This window comes from Zonotrichia albicollis, chromosome 7 (genome assembly GCF_047830755.1).
Source record: "Zonotrichia albicollis isolate bZonAlb1 chromosome 7, bZonAlb1.hap1, whole genome shotgun sequence".
Lineage (NCBI taxonomy): Eukaryota > Metazoa > Chordata > Aves > Passeriformes > Passerellidae > Zonotrichia > Zonotrichia albicollis.
Window position 1 is genome coordinate 37,989,695 of NC_133825.1, and position 21,041 is coordinate 38,010,735.

The window sequence follows — 21,041 nt, forward strand, 5'->3', positions numbered from 1 at the left end:
TTCTGGTTTATGCTTTTTCCTGGAATCAGTTCTTGAAAATTATTCCCTTTGAAGCATTTTTATTTCTCCCTTTAAGAAATATTTATTTTTTCCTTTACTAACTGATATGTGAAACTAATAAAACACTTTGAAGATGCTGCTTGTCCAAGATACAACTTTGCATTTGTGAGGCTGCCACTGTCCTGTATCAGTCAGGTAAATCTGCACATGTGGTTACAGAACACAGGGTCCAGATTCCACTCCCTGGATGGCTGGTTCTGTGGGGAGAATGCTTCTCCTTTTTCCATGGTCCCAGTCTTCAATCCTGCTCTGGTTACAAGAAGTGTGTCATGAGTTTTTATTTTTCATTCCCTCCAGGTTTACAGGAACAGATGGGCCGAGTGGTTTTGGGTTTGAGCTGACGTTCCGGCTGAAGAGGGAGACGGGGGAGTCGGCGCCACCCACCTGGCCTGCAGAGCTGATGCAGGGCTTGGCCAGATACGTCTTCCAGTCAGGTACCACAGGGTCCATACAGGCCTTGCTTCTTCCTGCTCTGCTTCTGAAGGGCCACGTCTGTTACAGGGTGTGACACTTGTCTCACCAGCACCCAGTCAGGTTTTGGGAATTGTCTTTGTGTGGGAACCCAAAGGAGCGTGCTCCTTCCTGCAGCCTGGCCTGCAGGGACAAAACCAATTGTTGTTTAGGTTACTGCAAATCCTGAGTATTGAAAAGCTGGAGTTACACAACAGTCAGAACTATAGGAGGTCTGCCCAGTGACTCTTGCCTGCATAGCTGGGTTCACAGAATTGCAGAATCACAGAATGAACTAGGTTGGAAAAGACCTTTGAGATCAAGTCCAACCTATGACCTAACACCTCCTCATTAACTAAACCATGGCACTGAGTGCCACGTCCAGTATCTTCTCACAGCAAGAAGAACACATTTGATTATCCTGAATGGCTGAGGAACAGCCATCTGATAAGGTCTCACTTCTCAGCAGAGCTTCCAAAAACATTGGAGCTCCATCACAGGCAAATCCCTTCCCATGGTCCTGCAGCCAAGCAGTAGCAATGCATATGGACATGGTGTTGTTGAGATGTGAAAATGTAAAAGTTGTAAGGAATGCTAAGGGCTGGGAGGGCCAAGGAATTTACAGTTGTGAATCATTACTGCTGGTGGAGAATTGCCAGAAAACTGGGAACCAGGGTACCTACAAACCATCCTCTTGCACTGTTCTTTCATAGTTTCATTTACATCAGCAGATTGAATGTTACTTTTAGTGCCAGCACATGAAAACCTGTGCAATGGCTGATGGCTAATGTACTTGAAAGGCACTTTCCAGCATCACAAGATCTGAATGACAATATTTAAAGAACATTTTTAAGTTAATTTGAGGTCCTTTACAGGTAAAGTACCTTGTAAATCAATGATTATTTGTAGCATTTTGTACCTGCTGAACTAGTTAATAAATTGCTCAGTAACTTCTGATTCTGCTCATGATTTTCAGTCAGCTGGCAGAGTCTCAAAAGAAAAAGGTCTGGGTAAGAACAACATTGCTCTGGTAATCTCTATGACAAATCTGAGGAAGTGCCAATCTTTTGGGTATTTTTCTAAATATTGGTAGACATAGTTCAGTGCCAGCCCAGATTATTGCTTGTCTTTTTGTAACATTTGCTATGTAGCTGTCTTCCCCAGTTAGCATCCAAAATTTGTCTCACTTTTCTGTCTTGATTTTTACAACTGTTAAGCGTCTAAATATATGAGACTGTCATTATGTTTTACATTGCTTGAAATTCACATCCTGCCTAAATTGTATTGCACAGCAGCTTTTTGCTACTGACCATGCAGGGATGAATTCATACTCACATTTTCTATGCAATGATTGCAGGATCTGAAGAAAACATCTGAAACTAAAGTCTCCCTCTTAGATACAAAGTAATGTATGTGTTATGTGTTAACATATACTAAATATCCTGCATCCCATTTGAAACATTTTAAGTTCAGGCCAGTTCTCACAGCAGTTGCTTGTTGGTCACTGTGTTTTCATTGATGAGAGGAGGTCTGCGGAGTGAAATGGGATTTGGAAGGGTACTTAAGGGCAAACTTCTTGGGGACTAAGTTGGCAGTCAGGGCAGAGACTTCCCTTGTTTGGTTCCTGCAAAAATGCAGTCCCATCTTTTTGAACCTCAAAGCCAAAGAACTGTTCTTAGAATGAAAAGAGCGGTTGTGCCCATGCTTATCAATCTGGCATGAACCACCCTCCAGTGTTATCTTCTGCTTATCCATGCTGCTTTTTACTTTATATCCACCATGACTCTTTAAAGGCACATGGAAACTCATCCATGCTGCTGGATTCTAGCCTCTGGGTGTTTAGTTTTCAATTTGCCTTATGAAAAACAACAGTGTATGAATCATAAATTGACTTCTTTCTTTACCTATGTAATTGGGTATGAGCCAATACCATGCTTAGCATACAATGGGCAAACCACATGCTGGGTTACCTTAGGAAAAGCATGAGCAGCAGATAGAGGGAAGTTATTACCTCTTTGGCATGGCACTGAGAAGGGCTTGCTTAAAATATTGTGTCCTGGTTTTGGCCTTTAAGAGATACTGAAAATCTGGAGAGTGTTCAAGGTGGTCAGGGTTCTAGGGCATGTGCGCCATGAGGAAAGCTGGAGGGAGCAGGGCCAGTTTAGCCTGAGAAGAGAATGTGCAGGGTGTTCTAATTGGAGCTTACAGCTGTAGGGAGGGTAGTTAGAAGATTGTGGGGTCAAGCCCTAGGTAGTACATCAAAGGGCTACAGCTCTGAATTGCAATATGGGAGGCCCTGGAATAGTTTCAAGGAAAACTTGCTCACAAGGAGAGTGGCAAAGGACAGAGAATGGTTTATAAGAGAGGTCCTGGAACTCCATTCCTGGAAAGGTTCAGGAATGGCTCAACAAAGCTAAGTTGGTCCTGATCTAGCATTGGGGATGGCTCCACTTCAAACAGGGAGGCTGGACAAGTGACCTGCAAAGGCCCCTTAAAATATCACAGAAGTGTTGGATTTTGGGCCTTTTTTTCCATGCTGCTTTATACTCTTCAGCAAGCAGCTGTGTGTTGTCACTGACTGTTACCAACCATTCCTTGCCTTGTATAAAACAAATCTGTATGCTGTGCAACAAGTGAAAAAATTCTAGTTTTATTTTAGTACAAATTTGATTATCACATATCTCTTTGAGAAAGAATTTTCTCAGGCTAAAATCATCTGGTTAATAATAGACATCACATTAATCCTGACAAGATTATGTATTTAAAAGTAAGACTTGTAATGGGGCCTATTTTATCATGTTTCTTCTTGATCTTTCAGGGCAATGCCAGTTGACCACAGCTAGATGCAGTAATTTTCTAATTTAGTCAAAGATCTCTCACTCCATTGCTCTGCAGAGTCTCCAGTACTTCTACATCTGACGTGTTTTGCTTTGTTTTGTTGTACTCCCTTGAGCTGTCTTGTCTCAGAATGGCAGTGTCCAGAGCCGTTCTCCCTTATGTCACTCCTGGGTAATCAGGCGCCCAGTCCTCAGCAGTGTTACTTTCTTTTCTGCCTGGTAGAGATTCCCCCAGTTTGACATTCTCACTCTGCAGAGCCAAGTGAGCTTCTGCCATTGTTTTTTCTCATTTTTTTACAGGACTTCTCTAATCAGATGTTGAAACTTTAAAACTGTGAAGTATTTGAAGGGTTGGTTCTTCTGAAGCCCATTGGGCATGAAGCAGGCTGTGGCATGACAGCATTGTTTTACATGATGAAAGGTTTCTTTTTGCTCAAGTTCTTTCTGACTGTAGTGCTTAGAGCATTTGTCAAATGAAACTCTGGTAAGTGTTGTTTAACTCTGGTGTATGTACTTTAATGTCGTCCTCTTCAGTTGTTTAAAAAAAATAAAACTATGCTGTATCTTTAATACTCCAAACTAGCCTTAAAAACATTTGAAGAGCTGAAACAACTGAAGTAAAACTTACGAATCCACTCTGAACAAGAAGTAAGAAAAAGAATAAAATCAGCAGAAACTTTTTGGATGGGCTCCAAGCACTTTTGCATGTCAGAAAATTGTTATGCTGAAAGCTGTACTAGGAGCTAAATTCTTATCTCTTGATAAAAGCCAACTTTTTAGTTATCATAGAGGTGTGCTGCTGAGTCCAGCTGAAGCTGGGGGAGAGTGAGGTGTAGTCATACTCCTGCTGAGCCTGAGCATTTTCAGGTGATGACGACTGAGTTGAATATTCACCTAGCAGCTACTGCTGTCCTAAATATTATTCCTGTGTTTTGCAATTGCAAAGCATGTCTCATTGCAAGTGATGGATTCTTCTAACAAATGTTTCTAGGCAAATGAGTGTTGCATTCCTTTGTTTCTCTCTCTCCTGCACTGTGGCAGTGCTTTAGAAAAGCAATCTTCTGCATTGAATTTCAGACCTCTTTCAGCCTTGGCTTCTCTGTTCACTGTAACAAGCGCTTGGTGCTTTTGATTAAAGGGCAGTACTTACCCTCCTTCAACAACACCAAGCTTTCAAGTCTCAAAGAGTTTTATTTGTGGCTTTATCTGTTCTTAATTTTTTCACTGTTTGACCATGACCACAAATTCCAACACTGTTAGTTTTAAAAAATCCCCAAACCTTCAAACCTTGAAAATGAAACTTTGCACAATTCCGTGACCTTAGCTTGTCATGGTTCATGGGTGTACTGCAAATATCTCATGGTAGAACAAATTTATACTTCAGTTCAAATGAAAAGGAAGAAATGCTCTTCCTACAGAAAGCTTATCCAGAGCTTACAACAACTGTTAACTCTTTATGTACTACAGTACTAAGACCCTTAATCACTACAGAGGGACTATGGTTTGTGTTTTCCTGAAATTAAAGTTGGCAATTTTTTTTCTCTCTAGGATAAATTTATGTTGTTTTCAAGGGTCTGTCTGATATGTGTGATGAGGGCAATATACTAATGTAGCATGGGAACAAGTACATGTGTGTATTGAACTCTTGCTGCTTCCATGTTTTTAGCCTGAAAGAAAACAGCTGCAGCTGTCAGGTACGGGTTTGGAGAAATGGTCATGAAAACTCATCATGCAAAAAGCCTGAAAATAATGATGTGGCATATGTCATGGTTATATTCTCCACAATGCACAAGCTGTGGTGGGGAATGAGCCCAAAGTATGAAGAGCATGTCCATGAGTTAGAAGCTTGCAGGTTGGCTGAGCTTGATGACATTTACTCCAGAACATACCAGCATGAGCAGGCTGAGCCCCTGCTGGTTTAGGGGACACAGGTAGCACCACAGGAGACTGGAAAACTGGCAAATACTGTTCTTCACATCCCATTAAAAAACCTGTATCAAAACCAAAACAAACTCCCCAAAAAAAAAAAACAAAACAAAACCAAAACAAACAAAAAAAACCACCAAAAAAGTTTCTAAGTGGTCAATCAGATTTCAGGTCTTAATAAACTGCTAAGAGAAACAAACCATCCAGAAAGCATCCACAGAATAATGGATGTTCCAGCATGGATTTATCAACAATAAATCAGAAGAAAGTAAGTTACGTAGGAAGCAGTGAATGTTCATTACCTTGGTACTACTGAGACTTTTTACATTGTCCCAACAAGTGTGTGAATGAGCTATGACTCTTACACTGAACGTGGGGCTCAGTGGGATTAGGGGATCTGATGGGGGTCACAGACCTGCAGCCATGAGCCCGCAGGTACCTTGGCACCTGCTGTCCTGCCAAATCCCCCAGGCCTTGGCTTCACATCTCCTGGGGTCCAGAAAGCTTCAGAGTAGCAGCCTCAGTGACTCTTTGCTTGCCAACATGTTTTCAAACATTCTTGACACAGGCCAGTTTCTGTGTGTAAAAAGGAAAAAACCAAAACAAGCGACCAAACTCAAAACCTAAAACAAACTCCTTGCTTCCTTGAATACAAATGAAGCTTCTCTGGCTTGTTTGTAAAGCTGTTTATTTCTTCCCAGGAGGATGACTAAAGCCAAATAAAATGTGCCAGTAATTTATACACATTTTTCCCTGACTGTACCCTTATCTTTTTCTTCCCAACCCCAGGCCGATTTATTATTCTCTTCTGGTTGCTATGGCTCTGGAAAATATATATTTTTTTCTATCATCTGTTTATAATATTGACCCATTTCCAGTGTAGAGCTGGCCTGTCTCCTCTCTAGTATTCCAGGATTTTAGATTAAAATTGTATGGAGATTAACTGTGTTTTTTAGATCTACAAAGAAGTATAAATCAACATCAATTTCAATTCAACAGAACCTGTTCTGCAGTGTGAATGCTGAAATTGTAGCACAGTAAATTGTTGTAGGTGAACAGGACACTCAACCAAGTGTGCAGGGGCTGCGTGCCTTTATTCTGCAAAGGGGTATGGAAACATGAAGTCACTGGTTCCAATTTAACCCAAGTTTGTCATGGCCAAAAGCTCTCATCATCTGATAGTTATTCAGCGGTCCATGAGAAATTGGTTGGGTTTTAGCCTAATTCCTCTTCGATGTTTCCCATAAAACAAGCTGTTCTGTGAGCAGCAGCTCAGATTGAGCCTGGGCCTTTGCATTTTTGCAGTGTCCTGCACTGGCGCAATAAATCCCCTTCTCCCCATAGTGCTGCCTTTGAGCTCACCTCCCCAGTACTTCCCATCCCTCCCCCATCTAAGCCAGCCTTGTCACATCCCCTGGCTTCCAGCTGGGACGTACGTGCTGTGAGTGGTACCAAATGATGTGCTGGCTGACAAAACAAACCAGTTGCTGGCGTGCAGAGTGGTTGGCTGATGAGCTGGGCACGACAGGCAGCTGTCAAGCTCGTGCTTTGGTCCCTAACCTGTAGCTGGCTTCCTCTGGAGCTCGATGGCATTGCTGATGTTGTTGGCAACAGAATTGCCAGATGTAACTCTTGTAAATTGTTGTGAAATGTGTTGCAGCGAAGTGCTGGCTGCAGATAGACTTGGCCTTTTTACTCCCTGTTGTAGATCTGAGTTCCCTTAGTTAAAGTAATGCAGATCCTCTCTGCAGGCTTGCAAAGCTTAATATTAAGTCAGTTTGTATGACTGTAATTTTTGGGACCTCCAGAGCCCAATGCTTTTATCCTCACTTGTGATTTTCCTCAGCTGTCTTTTGTGGGTGGCTGCAGAGGCACAAGCTTGCCAGTCCTTGGAAAGCAGCTTTGCAGTGGCCTTGGCCATGGCTGAGGTTTCCCTGGCTGTGAACTAGCACCAGCTGGTGGCCTGTCCTTCCTCTCTTCATCAGAGTGCTGTCAGGTGTGGGTGGTAAACTGGGAGGGGGCATAGAGCAGGGACACAGCTGTGAATGCCACCACATGTGTGTGGTGTGCCTGTTCTTCCTGGCAGCACAAATGGAGTTGCATGGCCTTAGATTTTGTGGGATTACATTGAATTCACTTGTCTTCCTGTTTCCAGCAGGTGTTGCCCCTTTACAATGGTGGAGGCACCCCAGTGCCAGACTCAGCCCTGCCTTTTCCCTTGGAGCACTGTCACTTCATCAGCCACCGATGGGATAAGCTGGCCATTATTTTTGCTTATTTGTTATGGTTTTAGCGAGTAGCATCTTTCTGGCCTTTGTGACTTGCTAGGCAACACTAGAGAATCTGTTCTCCATACATTTAATTCAGCTGCAGTATAGAAAAGCCCCTGCAGCCCTTTGGTCAGGTTTGAGAAGTGCAGGATGATTTCCCAGGAACATGAGAGGAAGGGATCAGCACCACTGCTGAGTGACTTTGCCTTTTGCTTCATTAGCATGGGTGCTGTGAAGCAGGGCTAGGCATGAGGCTTCTCCCAGTCAGAAGTGCAGGAGTAGGAAAGCATGACTGGAACCCCAGGAGTTTCCAAGGACACCTGCACTCTCATTTTACTTGGAGAATGAAAAGTCTATGTCTTATATTGTCATTAAGCTAGTTATATAATATAAATTAAAGTATTATCTTCCCTACCTCTCTAATCTCCCACAGTTTGGGCTTTTTTCCTCTCCTGCAGTTTGTCTGGATTCATGGTTATTTCCTGTGTCTTGCTGTGGAAGCCACTGTTGTCTCTCCAACTTTTAGTTCTTGGCTGGGAACAGGTCTCTGACCTTTTCCAGCCCCAAAGGATAGGTTCACACTAAGGCACGGAGAGACTTTGCCAGGAGCAAAGGCACAGAAAGCCTTTGTTGCTTATAAAAGACTTTGTTGAAATAGAAGGAAAGCTGTCTTCTCCTAGACTGCTTTACTGATTACATAGTATTTCCAGGCAGTAAGTGAGGGATCTCAGTGCTGCCTGAAAGAGAAGGCTTGTTTGTAGCTGCTACTGCAATTTAGATAAAGTAGGTTTAGGCCCAGTTTGAGTTGGCGAGATTTCAACTGATGCTGTCCCTTTTAATTCTGTCAGCTCATGTCCTGTTTCTGCCTGGGAACTGAACTTGGCTTGTTGTTTTTCAGCTGTTCAGTACAGTTCATTCAGTTACTTTATTTAAAAAAAAAGGAAAAGGAAAGCGGGTGGGAATTTGTCTTCTTTCTGTGTTTTACATCAGTCCATCTGCCCTGGTGCTGCTCTCAAAGGGTCGGGGATGGACAAGAGCACCAAGGCTTGTAACTTTGATACATGGTTATACTTAGAAATGTACAAGTTATTTTAGCTTTCATATTGCAGGTGGGCTGCTATTGGGAGAGGGAGGGAGGGAGGGAAGAAGCTGGCACAGAGACCTGCAGGAAGCTGTGTGACACATCTCTGTGCAGGGCTGCTGCAGCAGCCCAAGTGGCAGAGGGACAGCCAGCAGGCCCCACGCCCAGGGACGCCTGGATGCTGGCCCCGAGCAGGTGTTTATCCACAGCGGCTGCAGTTCAAGATCAGGACTGATCTGGCTGTTTTCTGCCCAAAGTGGAGGGCAGCCAAGCTCTCTGCAGGAAGCCTTTTTTTCCATCCTACCCAGAGCCTCCCCACTGTAGGGGAGTGAGGAGGAGCCCACATGTTGAGACCAGCAAGCTCTGTGAGGAAGAATATCTCTTAACGCTGGAATAAAGGAAGCAGGGGAGAAGCTGCACATGGTGAGCCCTGCCTTGGATAAAAGCTCTGTCCCCTATACTGAAGGAGGAATGCAGGACAAAGGAAACAGCACAGGGAAGGCAGAAAACTCCCCCTCCTGCTGGTGTGAGGTCCTTTGGCCTCTCATATACAAGGTCTTTGTCCCACCCAGCCTTTCCTGGGAAACGGAAGCAACTGCTTTAGCAGTTAAAAGCTTCTGCACAGAACAGCATTGCCTCCTCCTATGGAGGAGCTGAAAGCAGCAACACAGAGGGATTGTTCTGCAGTTGCAAGAGCATCCTCTCTCACTGCCTGTGTGCAATTGTTTGGGATGCACAGAGGAGAGTTTGAAGGTTACACGTACTGAGTAGCCTTCTGAAAAGGACTGTGTTTTCCCTTGGCAGCTGCCAAGCCCATGTTAGATGAAACTGCAGAGCAGAGTAACTGCAGATGAACTGCAGAGCTGGAAGTTGGGTTCACTGTTACATATCCACCTTCTTACACATTCTATTGAAGATCTGTGCAGCAAGTGGTGCTCAAACTGTGCTTTCTGACTAACCCACTCTGCCTGTGAGAGTGGCAGTGTGCAGAGCTCATTACAGATCATCTTCTGACAGCCTCAGAGCCAAAGATCCTTTGCAGCAGCCTGCTCAGCCAGGAGGCAGCAAATGGGCACAGCAGGGGAAGTGTTTTGTTCTTGGTGGGAAAGAGAAACTGGGAGAGAATATTCAGAGGTTGTGGGCAGCCCAGAACCTGAGGGAAGTGGACTCTTGTGCTTTCTGATTTAAAATTAGGGGCTTAAAGGAGTGTTCTCAGAACACTTGGGATGGTGTTTCAAATGGTGCTCCATAAACAGGCTGTCCATTTTGCATTTGAACCATAAATACAACCCTTGGAATGAAATAAGTGTGTTTTTCTTGCAGTGCCGTAATGGGTTGGTAGAGCTCAGTGGTAACTATTTTATGCAAGTATGTGTGAATGCAGAGTTTTTCTGTTTCCTGCCCTTTGGCCTCCTGCTTTGCCAAAGTAAAACAAAAGTTTGGCCTGTGCAAGCTTTAAATTCCTGAAAATTTAAGGGAAAATAATCAACCACTGATAAACATGACACAGTGCTCTCTTGAAGACCTCTGCCCTCTTGTCCATTACAAGTCCCAGAACTAATGCCTGAGTAATTAGAACCTTTTTCTGAAAGAGTTATAATGTGATAACTTTGTGAATGTTTTCTCACAGACCATCTCCCCTTTCTTGCAGTTTCTTAAATAATTTTGCTAAAACAGATACCCTGGTGCAGTCTAAGAGTCTGTCTGTCAGATGTCTGTGCTGTGAAGGCTATTCAGAGAAGCTGCTTGTGTGTTCTTTGGGTTCCTCAAAGGCAGATACTGCTTTTGCATTCCTTCAAGCTCCTTGAAACCTCTTCAACAGAAGTGTCTTATAGATGCATATCTAGGGGAAGATCACAAGTGACTGTACAAGCTCATAATGCTCATGGGTCCATTTAAATATCCTCCCTTCTCAGTGGCCTGCACATGTGCAGGTATTCAGGAGGTCCAGCAAGGAAAAACGTTTTTCCCTGCTGCAGTTCTGTTCCCTTCTGTTCCCTGAGGACATTTAAAGGTTGCCAAATCCTGTGGGCACCAGTCTGTGTTCTAGTTGCACCTTGATGGGAAACATTCAGGTAACTGTAAAACATTCTGGCTTTCCTGTGCCAGAACTCAGGATAAAGTTTGTAAATGACAGGTAAGTATCTCCTCAGACTGGTCATGTGGGACCGCATGATGTGTAAATAAACTGTATTAAATACCTGTTTTGAGCTGAGTCCTTATCTGACAGAAGATCCTGCTGTATAACATCCTTTCTGGCTCCTGGGGCTCCACCCCATCCTAAGGCTATTCACTTTTTGGAACTGTTGATGTAACTACCATCCTTTAAAGGGGTGCTGCAAAATGCATCTCCTTCAGGTGAAGGGTGCAGAAAACTGGTAGCAGTGTAACTGAGCAGGGGTGGAAGGATCTCTTGCCTGACCTGGTGCAAGCACATCACTCCTGCTCCCTTATGGTTGCTGGAACAGGAGGATGGAGACAGTAAAAGGAAGACTGGGGGAGGTGAAAACATCCCAGCCCTGCAGTACCCAAGGACAATGGGTCTGAGTGATGGGAGTAGAGGAGCAAGAGCTTGGAGCAGCAAACTTCTGTGGGACTGAGGAGGAGCAACTCACATCTGTGTTCATTTTCTTTTTCTGCCATACTCAACAATGCCTGCTAAATCCTTTCATGCTGCCATGCCTTCTTCCAGCTTCCCCTTTCTGGAGAAGGGAGCCATGCAGATAAATCTGCAAATGGGTGAGAACTGTGTTGTTGCAAAAGCAAGGTGAGAGATGCAACCTGCCCTGGACAGGGCTTATACAAAGGGGACACCAAACACGATGAATGTGCCAGCTCCTGCTGTTTGTAAGAGCTGCAGAAGCCTGAGGGGAACAGAGTGGAGGAGCTGAATGCAGTTGTGGGGAGGAGAGAAAGTGTGGGAGGAGGTGGCTGGAGGAGCAGGCTGTACAGAGTCAGGGAGAGGACAGGGGGCCCCCCACTTGCAGAGGGTGGGAGTGTGCCCTGGGCACTGGAGTCACTTGCTGGGAGCCTGCTGAGAAATTCCCAGAGTTTGCAGTCATGGAAATTGTGCACACACGTAGCATGGGGCAGGAAGAAGGAGTGAGCCAGATATGCAGATCTGTAAGGGATGGAAAGAAATGTCGTGGAAAACAGAGGGGGTAGAAGAGGCTCAGAACCAAATTGGTTATTGTACAATAGCTTTTAAATTATTTTTTTTTTTCTATATTGCTGCACTCTGCAGTGTGGCAGAAGGCATCTGGGTGCCTGGGGTCTACTTTGTGATAAGAAAAGCAGTATTTGTAACTCCATCAGTGGAAGCTGCAGTACAGTGAGAACACATTTTCCATCATCCCACTGCCAATAGTAGTGGTGCCTCTAAGCATAACACAGATAAGTGAAGAATCACCTTGCCCTGCTGGTAATGTACCCTGGGAAGTTGTGGGAGGCTCTTCATTGGGTTTTCAGTTCAAAGAATTAAATGATCAAATAAGTTTGTCTGTGTTTGCATAAATTGATTGGGCTCTTTTGTGTGGGCTGTTTATTTTCCAGACTTAACACCCTGAAGCTGTGCAGTAATCATTTTTGTATTTTCAACCTGCAGAGTAATTTTTAGAAAATAAACTGCATCACGCTTCTCTGCTTTCTGAAACTGTCTTCAAACCTCAGAGGTCAAGCAGTCCTTACAGTACTGGTAATCTGTTTTTTTCCCTGCTATTTTTTTAAGGAACCTTTTATCTAGGCCCTTTGTTTCTAAAAGCCCAATTTGAATCCCTGCAGTGGAGCTATTGTTTAATTGTATTCCTGGGATTTAGTTCTTCCTAAGGGATCTTCTCTTATGCTGCATGTCTGCAGGAGGCAGCAGCACTGAGTGAATTTGCACCTCTTTGGAGTGCCAGGGCTGGGGCAGCTCCTGTTCCCAAGGCAGGAGACAAGGGGCAGCAAAACTGAACTGAAAAAGAAAAACAGGGAGGAAAAGCATTTTTTAAACATAGTGCAAATATATCACAGCTTGGATTCTGCTAATTCCTTGTATATTCTTAAAACATGTTCATCTTGACTTGAAAACAAAATTATAAACTAACTGGCAGTGGGCCCCACAGATTATATCCCAATTGTTTTTTCCCTTTACCAATCCATGTGTGCAGTTCTTTGTAGCTTAGGAAACTAATCTTGAGACTGAATTTAGCATTAATTCTCCAGTTTAATGTGGCTGGCAAATGAGTCTAAATAAAGTCCTTTTTTTTAATACTCTGTTTTTAAAAATTTTTCATCCATATAATGAGTTGCAACAACAGTATTACTTTGAGATACTTAGGCACAAATTTCATCTTTAGCTTTTGTATTGATTTATTATAGCTAAAATCTTTGTATGTGTGCTTATATTTATTATTGAGCTAGTTAGAAATATATTAACTAGGTCTAGTGAAAAATATAGCTATTACATTTCAGCATTGGACTCTGTGTTTGCCCTTAGTTTCTCTCAATTAATTCTAGCTGTTTGGTCTGCAAAATGGTACTGAAAAACAGCATCAAATCTTACTTGTGACAGATTGCCAGATTACTTTTTTTTTAACAAAGCCAGACTGAATATTAAAAATGTATTGGAGAAAATGCATTTATATAATAAATTATACAGACCATACATGGGGTAACGGCAATGCAATAAATTACGTTGTTTCTGTAAGTATTGGATAAGCTGCATTCAATTTAAATGTCTGGCTTCATCACTGTCATGCTGGTCAGGAATTCACTGGGGGCCTTTTTAACATTCCTGCACCCATAAGTCATGGAGTTAAAATCCTTCTTTGCCCTCAAATACACAATTTCTCTGAGTTATGCAGGCTGACATCTGTGACTCGCTGCCTGCAGTTTAGCTGAGATCTCTGAGTCAGGTTTGCAGCCAGTTTTCACACTGCTGAGCACTGTGGTTAATGTAGGTCTGGCTTTGTGAGGGATGTGGTCATCATGTTTTGTGCCAGCATCCCCCATGCCACACACTGATGCAGATTTACTGGGGTGTTTTTTTTTGTTGGATTTTTCTTTTATTTTTAGACCAAGATAGCAGAGAATTGCCAAGCATTGTGTAAGCATAGCTAAGCAACATCACTGCTCCGAGGGCATGGTCCAGGTAGCCCTGCTTTTGCAGGGGACAAGCAGGACTGCTTCTTTCAACAATGTCCCCAAATACAGTGACCATGTACTGATGTCCTGGCTTTCCCCAGAAACAGAAGAAACAGAAACATGCTCTTGAAGGATATAAGTAGCTGTTTTGCCAACACCAAGCAAATGTAGTTAGTGTACTTAGGACTTCTCCCACTCTGTGCTGTGTCAGCTTCTAACTTGTAACACACTGTCCAGGTGGATTTATCTGGTTACTTACTCAGCCCCCTCTGTTGCTGATTTTAGCTGGCATTTGGAAGGAGGAGGTGTCTTAGAAGAGATACAGAGGAATGATCAGGCTGCAAATCTGTTCTTCTAATTTTAAAATTTATCTCAAGAATTATGTGGCGGGACCATGTCAAAAGGGACAAGTTTCTGGCCTCTGGATTAACCAGGATAGAGCAATTTGAACTGTCTTGGAGCCAGACAGGCTGGGGACAGGAGTCTGCATGGACTGGAGAAAGGCTTAAAGTTGCCTTACTGTCTTCTTGCTGGTGGAACAGCATCAGCTCTTTGTTTTCCTCCGAGTTGCCAATGCACATGCAAGAGAAGATGCTGCACTCCCGGATGCCCAAAGACTGTTTGCCTTCTGCTCTGGGTGCAGGGTAGCCAGCTCACTGGAGATGTTCCCTGACTCACTTTCAGCCTGGAGCTGCCTTTAGGATGGAGTTCTCTCTCAGCTCCTGGTACTTCTCTAAGTTTGCTGTCCTTTTCCATTTACTCCCTGCAGTGATTAAGGCAGTAAGGACTTGTAGCAGGATCCCATATATGGAAAGCTGACAGGTTTAAAAAAGGAATTGAAAATACAGTGGGAAGTAATCTGTGTTTCTCTCTAGAGCTAGGTAACACCACTTGAGCATAGATTGCATGCATTATAATGTTTATGAAACATCCTGAGGCCAAGAATATGACTTGGTTTTATTTCTTTAGGCATGAGCTATATTTAGTCAAATTAAAGGAGGGAGGAGGAATTCACTCCAAGAAAATACATGAGCAAAGTTAGACAAAGAAAATTTACTAGTCTACAGTGGAATGATTCCCTCTGAGTTATTTCCCCAGTTCTCATTACAGAGCAGTTGGATAGTAAAGTTAGGAGAGATTGTGCTGCTGAATTATGACTGTTGCTGCATGAAGGAACCTCACCTGCTTTATGTGAGCTGTAAAAGAAAATTGATAATGGCATTTTAAAGGCTTCAAAATATGGGTGGCTTAACAGAGTGGTCTGGTATAACTGCTGCTTTTGCATAATAGAATAGTATAAGAGCTGGTCTATGGCAAATTTAGAGACTTTTCATTTTTGTAGAGCTATAGAGAGACTTCAGACTTGCTATTATAAATTATGAACTAAAATAGTTAGTTTGAATTGAAATGTTTTAATAATTTCCTTGTTGAGTTCTTATGAAATCAATACCTCCCTATAAAGCAGTTGGATTTCATGGAATCATCAATCCTCACCAGAAAGAAAGAAAAGTCAGTGTTTTTTGTTAGTTAGTGCCCCTTCCAAGCAGGAAGGGTGCAAGAGTCCCAGAGGGTTCCATGAGCAAGCCTGTGTATTTACAACACATCCCCTGCTCCCATGGTAACTGTTGAAGGATATGAATTTATCCTGGGGCACATTGGGTACCTTAGCTCATCCTGGCATGGAGGGAACATGAAGCCACCTCAGATTTACCACGAGGCAGAAGTATTCAGCAGCAGTCAGCTTGTGTGCAGTAAATCAGAGCCTTAGTTTACACCTGAGGATTTGCTGATTTATCCATAGGCTAAAATAATTCGGATTTAACTTTTGAACATATTTTCTTTTAGTTCCTTTGCTTTTAATTTCTCCTGTTGATGGCTAGATAATTTCTGTGCTTTGCCAGCTGTTATATGGATTTGACAATTACCTGGTCATGTCCTGGAACTTTTTCTGATGACTTTTTGATTTTGCTGTGGTCACCTAAGGAGATGAGGCTTTATCCAGTTGTGATGTTCTTATCCCTGACTCTTTTGGAAACATGAATGTGAAAGGTAAGAAGGGAGGATACCAGATACTCTCCATGTTTCCAGCATGAGGCAATAGAAATTATTATCTAGCCCTTTATTTCTGTAATTTCTTAGTTTTTGTGGTTACAAGTTATGTAATCCAGGCTGTTCTCAGTGCTGCAGTGGTCTCTGTAAAAGAGCTGATCTTACATCCCCCATGGGTGACAATGCAGCAAGTGGAATGCTGGGTTTCGGGGTGTAATACCAAATTTCTTGAACTCCCACAGATTTTTATTTGGCTTCATGCTATTTGCAGAATTTTTTTGGTGTGATTTAATTGAGCAGTCAGTGTGAATTTTGTGGTGTTCGTGTGTATGCAAGGGAAAGGGAGATTTTCTAAGTGTTCAGTGTTCACATGGCCATAAACAGGTGGGTTTCCAGCAGAGACATTTGCATTTGAAAACCTGCTCTAACCGGGCTGGGCTTTCCCAGGAGAAGCAGCACCAACAGTGAAACGCAGCGATCGATCAGCATAGAATTGTGTGAGCATTTGATGGGCAAAATGTTGTGGTATAAAGACAGGGCCCAAGAATAAGCTCTTTGTGGCTTTGTTTCATTCCTGAAAACTGTGACTGAGAGGCTTTTATCATTTTAAAAAAATTAATCAACCACATTTTGTCTAACTTGGAAAATATCACAAGATATCCCTTGCAACATTGTAAGTGCTGTTTCTTTAACCAGATTTTGATACTAAAAAAATATATAATTTTTCATTTGTCTGCTTATATTTCCTCAACTCTAAAAGTAAAGTAATATTTGAACCAGTCCTTTCAGTCCCAGAGCTGGAAGCGTGTAATTTAGTGTACATAATGATAAACCCTTTGAAGCAGCTTGCATTCACTATGTTTTCTTTCTTTCCTAATTTTAACTAAGGAAAACATTCCCTTACTTATCACAGCACTTCTGTTACATGCCTCATTTTTCAGGCTAACTACCTTAAGTTCCTTATGGTAGTTAGAGTTTATTTTAATTTGCAATCAAATGAGCTGTCCAGGAAATTCATCTGAAAAAACATATATAAAGATGTTCAAACCCACAGCAATGGGGACACCCAGTGGAGACACACTGAGTTGCCCAAAATTACAGCCAAGAGCAGGCCAGCAGCTCCTCATCAGGGAGAGGACTGCAAATATTTTTAATCAGAACAGTTCTGAGGGAGCTCTCATGAGTTTACCTGCCTGCTGCTGAGGGCTCCGTTGAAGCATCCTGCCTTTGCTGCCCTTGCACAAACCCGTGCTTGTCATGGCAATGAAAAATGTCTATTGGAGAAAAAAAAATCTGAAAGGATTTTTTTACTAAAAATTGTCATTAAAGGAATTATTAATAATAAATTTGGTTCTGATGCACAATTATTGCAATGGGGTGTACAAGCACCCAGTTCCTTGGTGGTGCTGTTTAATGTGACAGGGAATGAGTTGCAATTCCTGGCAATTCAAAAAGTTTTTCTCTTGCTATTGCAGACACTGCCATGTTCTTTTATTAGCCCTGTTTAAGGGGTGTCCTGTTGCAATGTGTTTGGAAGGTGATGTGGGAAGGTTAGGTGAAGATCCAGGACCATGGGGAGGGCACCCCTCTGAATTATATGCTGCTCCTGTAGCATGGGAGATGCTCCAGTCTCGACAGACAGCAACTCAGATAACCACTGTTTTCCAGTCTGCACTGCAATTCCTAGTCCTCTTCCGGTGGGCAAGGCCTCCTTTCCTGCTGGGTTCTAAGTGTGGCCTTGGGAGAGACCACAGCAAGGACAGCATCCCAGACTGCCTTCATGGATGAGCTTGGTCAAGGAGAGGGGCACTGGGCCTGCCACTCCCTTTGGAAGCAGGCAGGCAGTACTCACTTCATCCCTGGAGAACTACACCTATCTCAGAGGGCAGAATGTGGATTCCAGGTTGTTTGTTTGTGTGTACAATAAAGCTCTGCTTGGACAAGCACAAGATCCAAGATAAAAGCAGTCAGCTAGGCAGCATTACCACACATGCTCCAGGAGCTGCATGCAGATGGAGCGTGCTTTAATTGCTGTGAATGTGGTCATGGCTGGTTGTTTTACTTCTAGTTCACTCAGAAAGCAAGCATTAGCCTTTCCTGTGGTGGGGCTGCATCAGACAGATGGGTTCTGGTGTGCCTTCTGGCATGCACTAGCTGTGGAACATGGGATTATCTGGGGTTTTGTCTTTCGAAGTAGGAGGGGAGGAAAAGAAAGGAATGCTTGCCTTGTTTTGATGCAGTCTGTTCTGACATAGAATGAAATTTATAGCCTATTGGTTTTCTCATTGTTTGGGAAAGAAGAAACATATTAATTCTAATTCTGCACCAGAGCCGCCCAGACAACGGAGAGAGAGAGTGATTTTGACTTACACTATCACAAGATGGGCACCAGAATTTTTATTAAATATAGCAGGGTAGTATTTGTGTTTAATTCAAGTTTGAGAATATTTTCTCTGTGGCAAATTAAGAGTGTGAATTGCTGTGGCAATGGACGTCCACTATGGCCTGCTGACCTTCTGTGCCTTCTCAAAAAAGGAGACTAGTAGTAAATGACAGACAGGCTAATTTTATTTGCTAGTATTTCCTGTTGGACTTAATATCAAAATAGGATGGTGGTTTTGTCCACAGGACTCAAGAGTGGGCAATTTTGAAATCAGTGTTGAACTCAGATCACTCAAAGAGACTCCATTTCTGTTTTGGGTGGTTCAGAGGCTCAGCAGAGCTGGCCAGGGGCAGTCACTGTGAACAGTCACCAATGACTGTCCCAGGCCAGAGGCCCCTGCCTGGCAGCAGTCAGGAGCAGCTGCCAACAGAAGGAATGTTCTAGCAGACTTCACAGACTAAATAGTTCTTGTTTCTTTCCTTGCAGAAAACACCTTTTGCAGCGGTGACCACGTGTCATGGCACAGCCCTTTGGACAACAGTGAGTCTCGAATCCAGCACATGTTGCTGACAGAAGACCCCCAGATGCAGCCAGTGCAGACTCCTTTTGGGGTGGTCACCTTCCTGCAGGTATGGCCCAGCCACCGTGGCTCCCACTGCCACCTCCTGGGCGTGCAGTGCAGCTAACATTGCTTTGAGCTGTAGAACTCAGATATTTATTATCCTGTCTTCAGTTTCAAATATGAGCATTGAAAAAAAATGTTGAGAGAAACAGTTTTAAAAGCTAATGTAAAGATAAATTAAAATTAATTCTATAGTAATATTAATAAGTGGTCCACTGGTTTGAATGCCGGGAAGAGAAGAGTTTGGAGCAGGACTTGGAGCTGTTTTAGCAGTACTTAAATGGCAGAAATGTAGCTTGCAGTACTGACACAAAGATTCTTTAGAGGCTGAGTTTTCCTGTATTGATCTACTGTTTAAGAAAGCTTCAGGTTTGCTTTGCAAAAGAAACACTAAAAAAATCCCTTGTGATTTAACTCTGCTGTTCAGCATGGAGAGCTTCTGTGGCCAAACAGGTTTGCTTGCTTTCCCAAAGTCCTTCTCAGCAATGCTTCTTAGATAGGAGCTGCTTTGGATATTTTTAAATTGCATATTGGGTTAATAGCCTTAGTGGAAGAGTGGCATAGTTTATGCCAGCTGCTGATTTCTTCATGCTTTGTGGAAAAGCTTCCATCCTGTGGGAAAATGCAAGTGTCTGTATTTTACAATGTAAGCTTCTAGTTGCTCCCATTTGTCTTTGGCTGTAGTTGCAACATGTAAAAGGAAGTTCTGTTACCACAAACCTGCACAAGACAAGTGCTCTGCAAAGCTTTTCTGAGGTGCCCAAATGTCTGTGTTTTATCAACAAAAACAAGGTGGGTGTGAGATTAATTAGTGCAAGGTGAGTTGTGGGACCTGGAAGGAGAGACAGAGAGCCAAGCTAAGCAGGATAATCCCTGGCTGACTCTCCAGTTAGTACTATGTTAGTCCTCATCTCTTCTTTAGTGCCCAGCTGTCTTGAATCAAAGAACAGTCAGCTTGCTGCATCCTGAGGCCCTTGGCCTCTAATCTTCCACAACACATACAGTTGACTTGGTTTTCCCCTTTGTTTGATGCTTGTTGTTATGAATTTATTTTGACCCATGAGGATAAATGATTACAAAAAGCAAAGAATCAACACAAAATAATTTCCTGTTTAGAGTCTTGTTGTTTGTATGTAATTAGTGAGTGAAGGCCCAGGGAGGGGTGTCCTGAGGCAGGGGTGATTCAGGCTGGTGATGGAGGAAGCCTGGGAGATGGGTGGGGATGAAGTGCACCTCCAAGGGCTGGGTCCTGACAAAGTGAACTGTGCAAGGGACAGGAGAGGTGGGGTGTGCAGAGCTGGTGCATGCTGACATGAGGGTTTTCCATGTAGATCTCTATCAGTGCAGTTTTATGCCTACAGCAGAAGGCACATCCTTCACTCTGCTTGCTGCTCTTCAGAGCTTAGTTTCCAGTTTTCCTCTTTCCTGATAAAACATCAGTTGAACAGATTTTGACAAAAAAATTCAGTGTTGTTGGAAAAGACTTAAGAACATTGAGGAAGAAAATAGAAGGCTGTGGCAAAAATATTTTTCATCTCAGGGTGAAACATTGTGCTCAAAGGCACAAACCAGTGGTTGATATAGCAGGAAGAAACTGCCTTCTGCTATCAGCTGAAGGGTGTTTCACCCCTTCATTTGAAGCAGCTGATCTCAGCTGCTGTTAGAGAGACATCTGGTATTGCTCAGTGTGGCAGCTCCTATCCTGAAAAGCAAACACATCCTGCATTACACAGGAAGGCAGAAGTGTGCAGTTGCCTGCAGTGACAAGTGGATTATGTGGTATGTAAGCAGCTTTACTTTATGGTGCTGGGTAAGATGTAACCAGTCAGCAAACTGAGTTGGTCGAGGATTTTATGAGCACCAAAGCAATCCCACGTGGCAGCAATTCCCTTGCCTGGCTGAGATTGCTTGTGCAGTATTGCATTTGCCCCTGGCAGTCGGATGACAGAGCAGTGTTTGTATGTGCTCAGCCCCTAACCTGTCTTGCTCTGTCCTGTCTGTGTGGACTTGATTGAAAAGTCAAGCAGACTAGTGTATAAACCCTGATTTGTCACCAGACCCTCTTCATTGTTAAATTCACACACTCTTTACAAGATTAAATGTTACATGACCAGGGCGCTTCACATGGTAAGTGTAGAGAGAGAACAAGGTCTTGTGGGATCCCACTGTTGTCTCGGGCTCCATTTGTCCCAGCATATCTGGTTAGATTAAAGAAATGGTGCTCCTCTGTATGTGCATT

At 43.1% G+C, this 21,041-nt stretch overlaps 1 protein-coding gene across 2 annotated transcripts in view; it reads left to right on the forward strand.

The window, feature by feature from the left end:
• Positions 1 to 21,041, forward strand: part of SUFU (SUFU negative regulator of hedgehog signaling) — an 88,240-nt gene that overhangs the window by 23,162 nt on the left and 44,037 nt on the right. For both annotated transcript variants that reach the window (XM_014275566.3, XM_005481139.4), the window contains exons 3-4: positions 358 to 494; positions 18,667 to 18,809. In XM_014275566.3, coding sequence (XP_014131041.1) covers positions 358 to 494; positions 18,667 to 18,809 — 280 coding nt within the window. The remainder of the gene's footprint in view (positions 1 to 357; positions 495 to 18,666; positions 18,810 to 21,041) is intronic.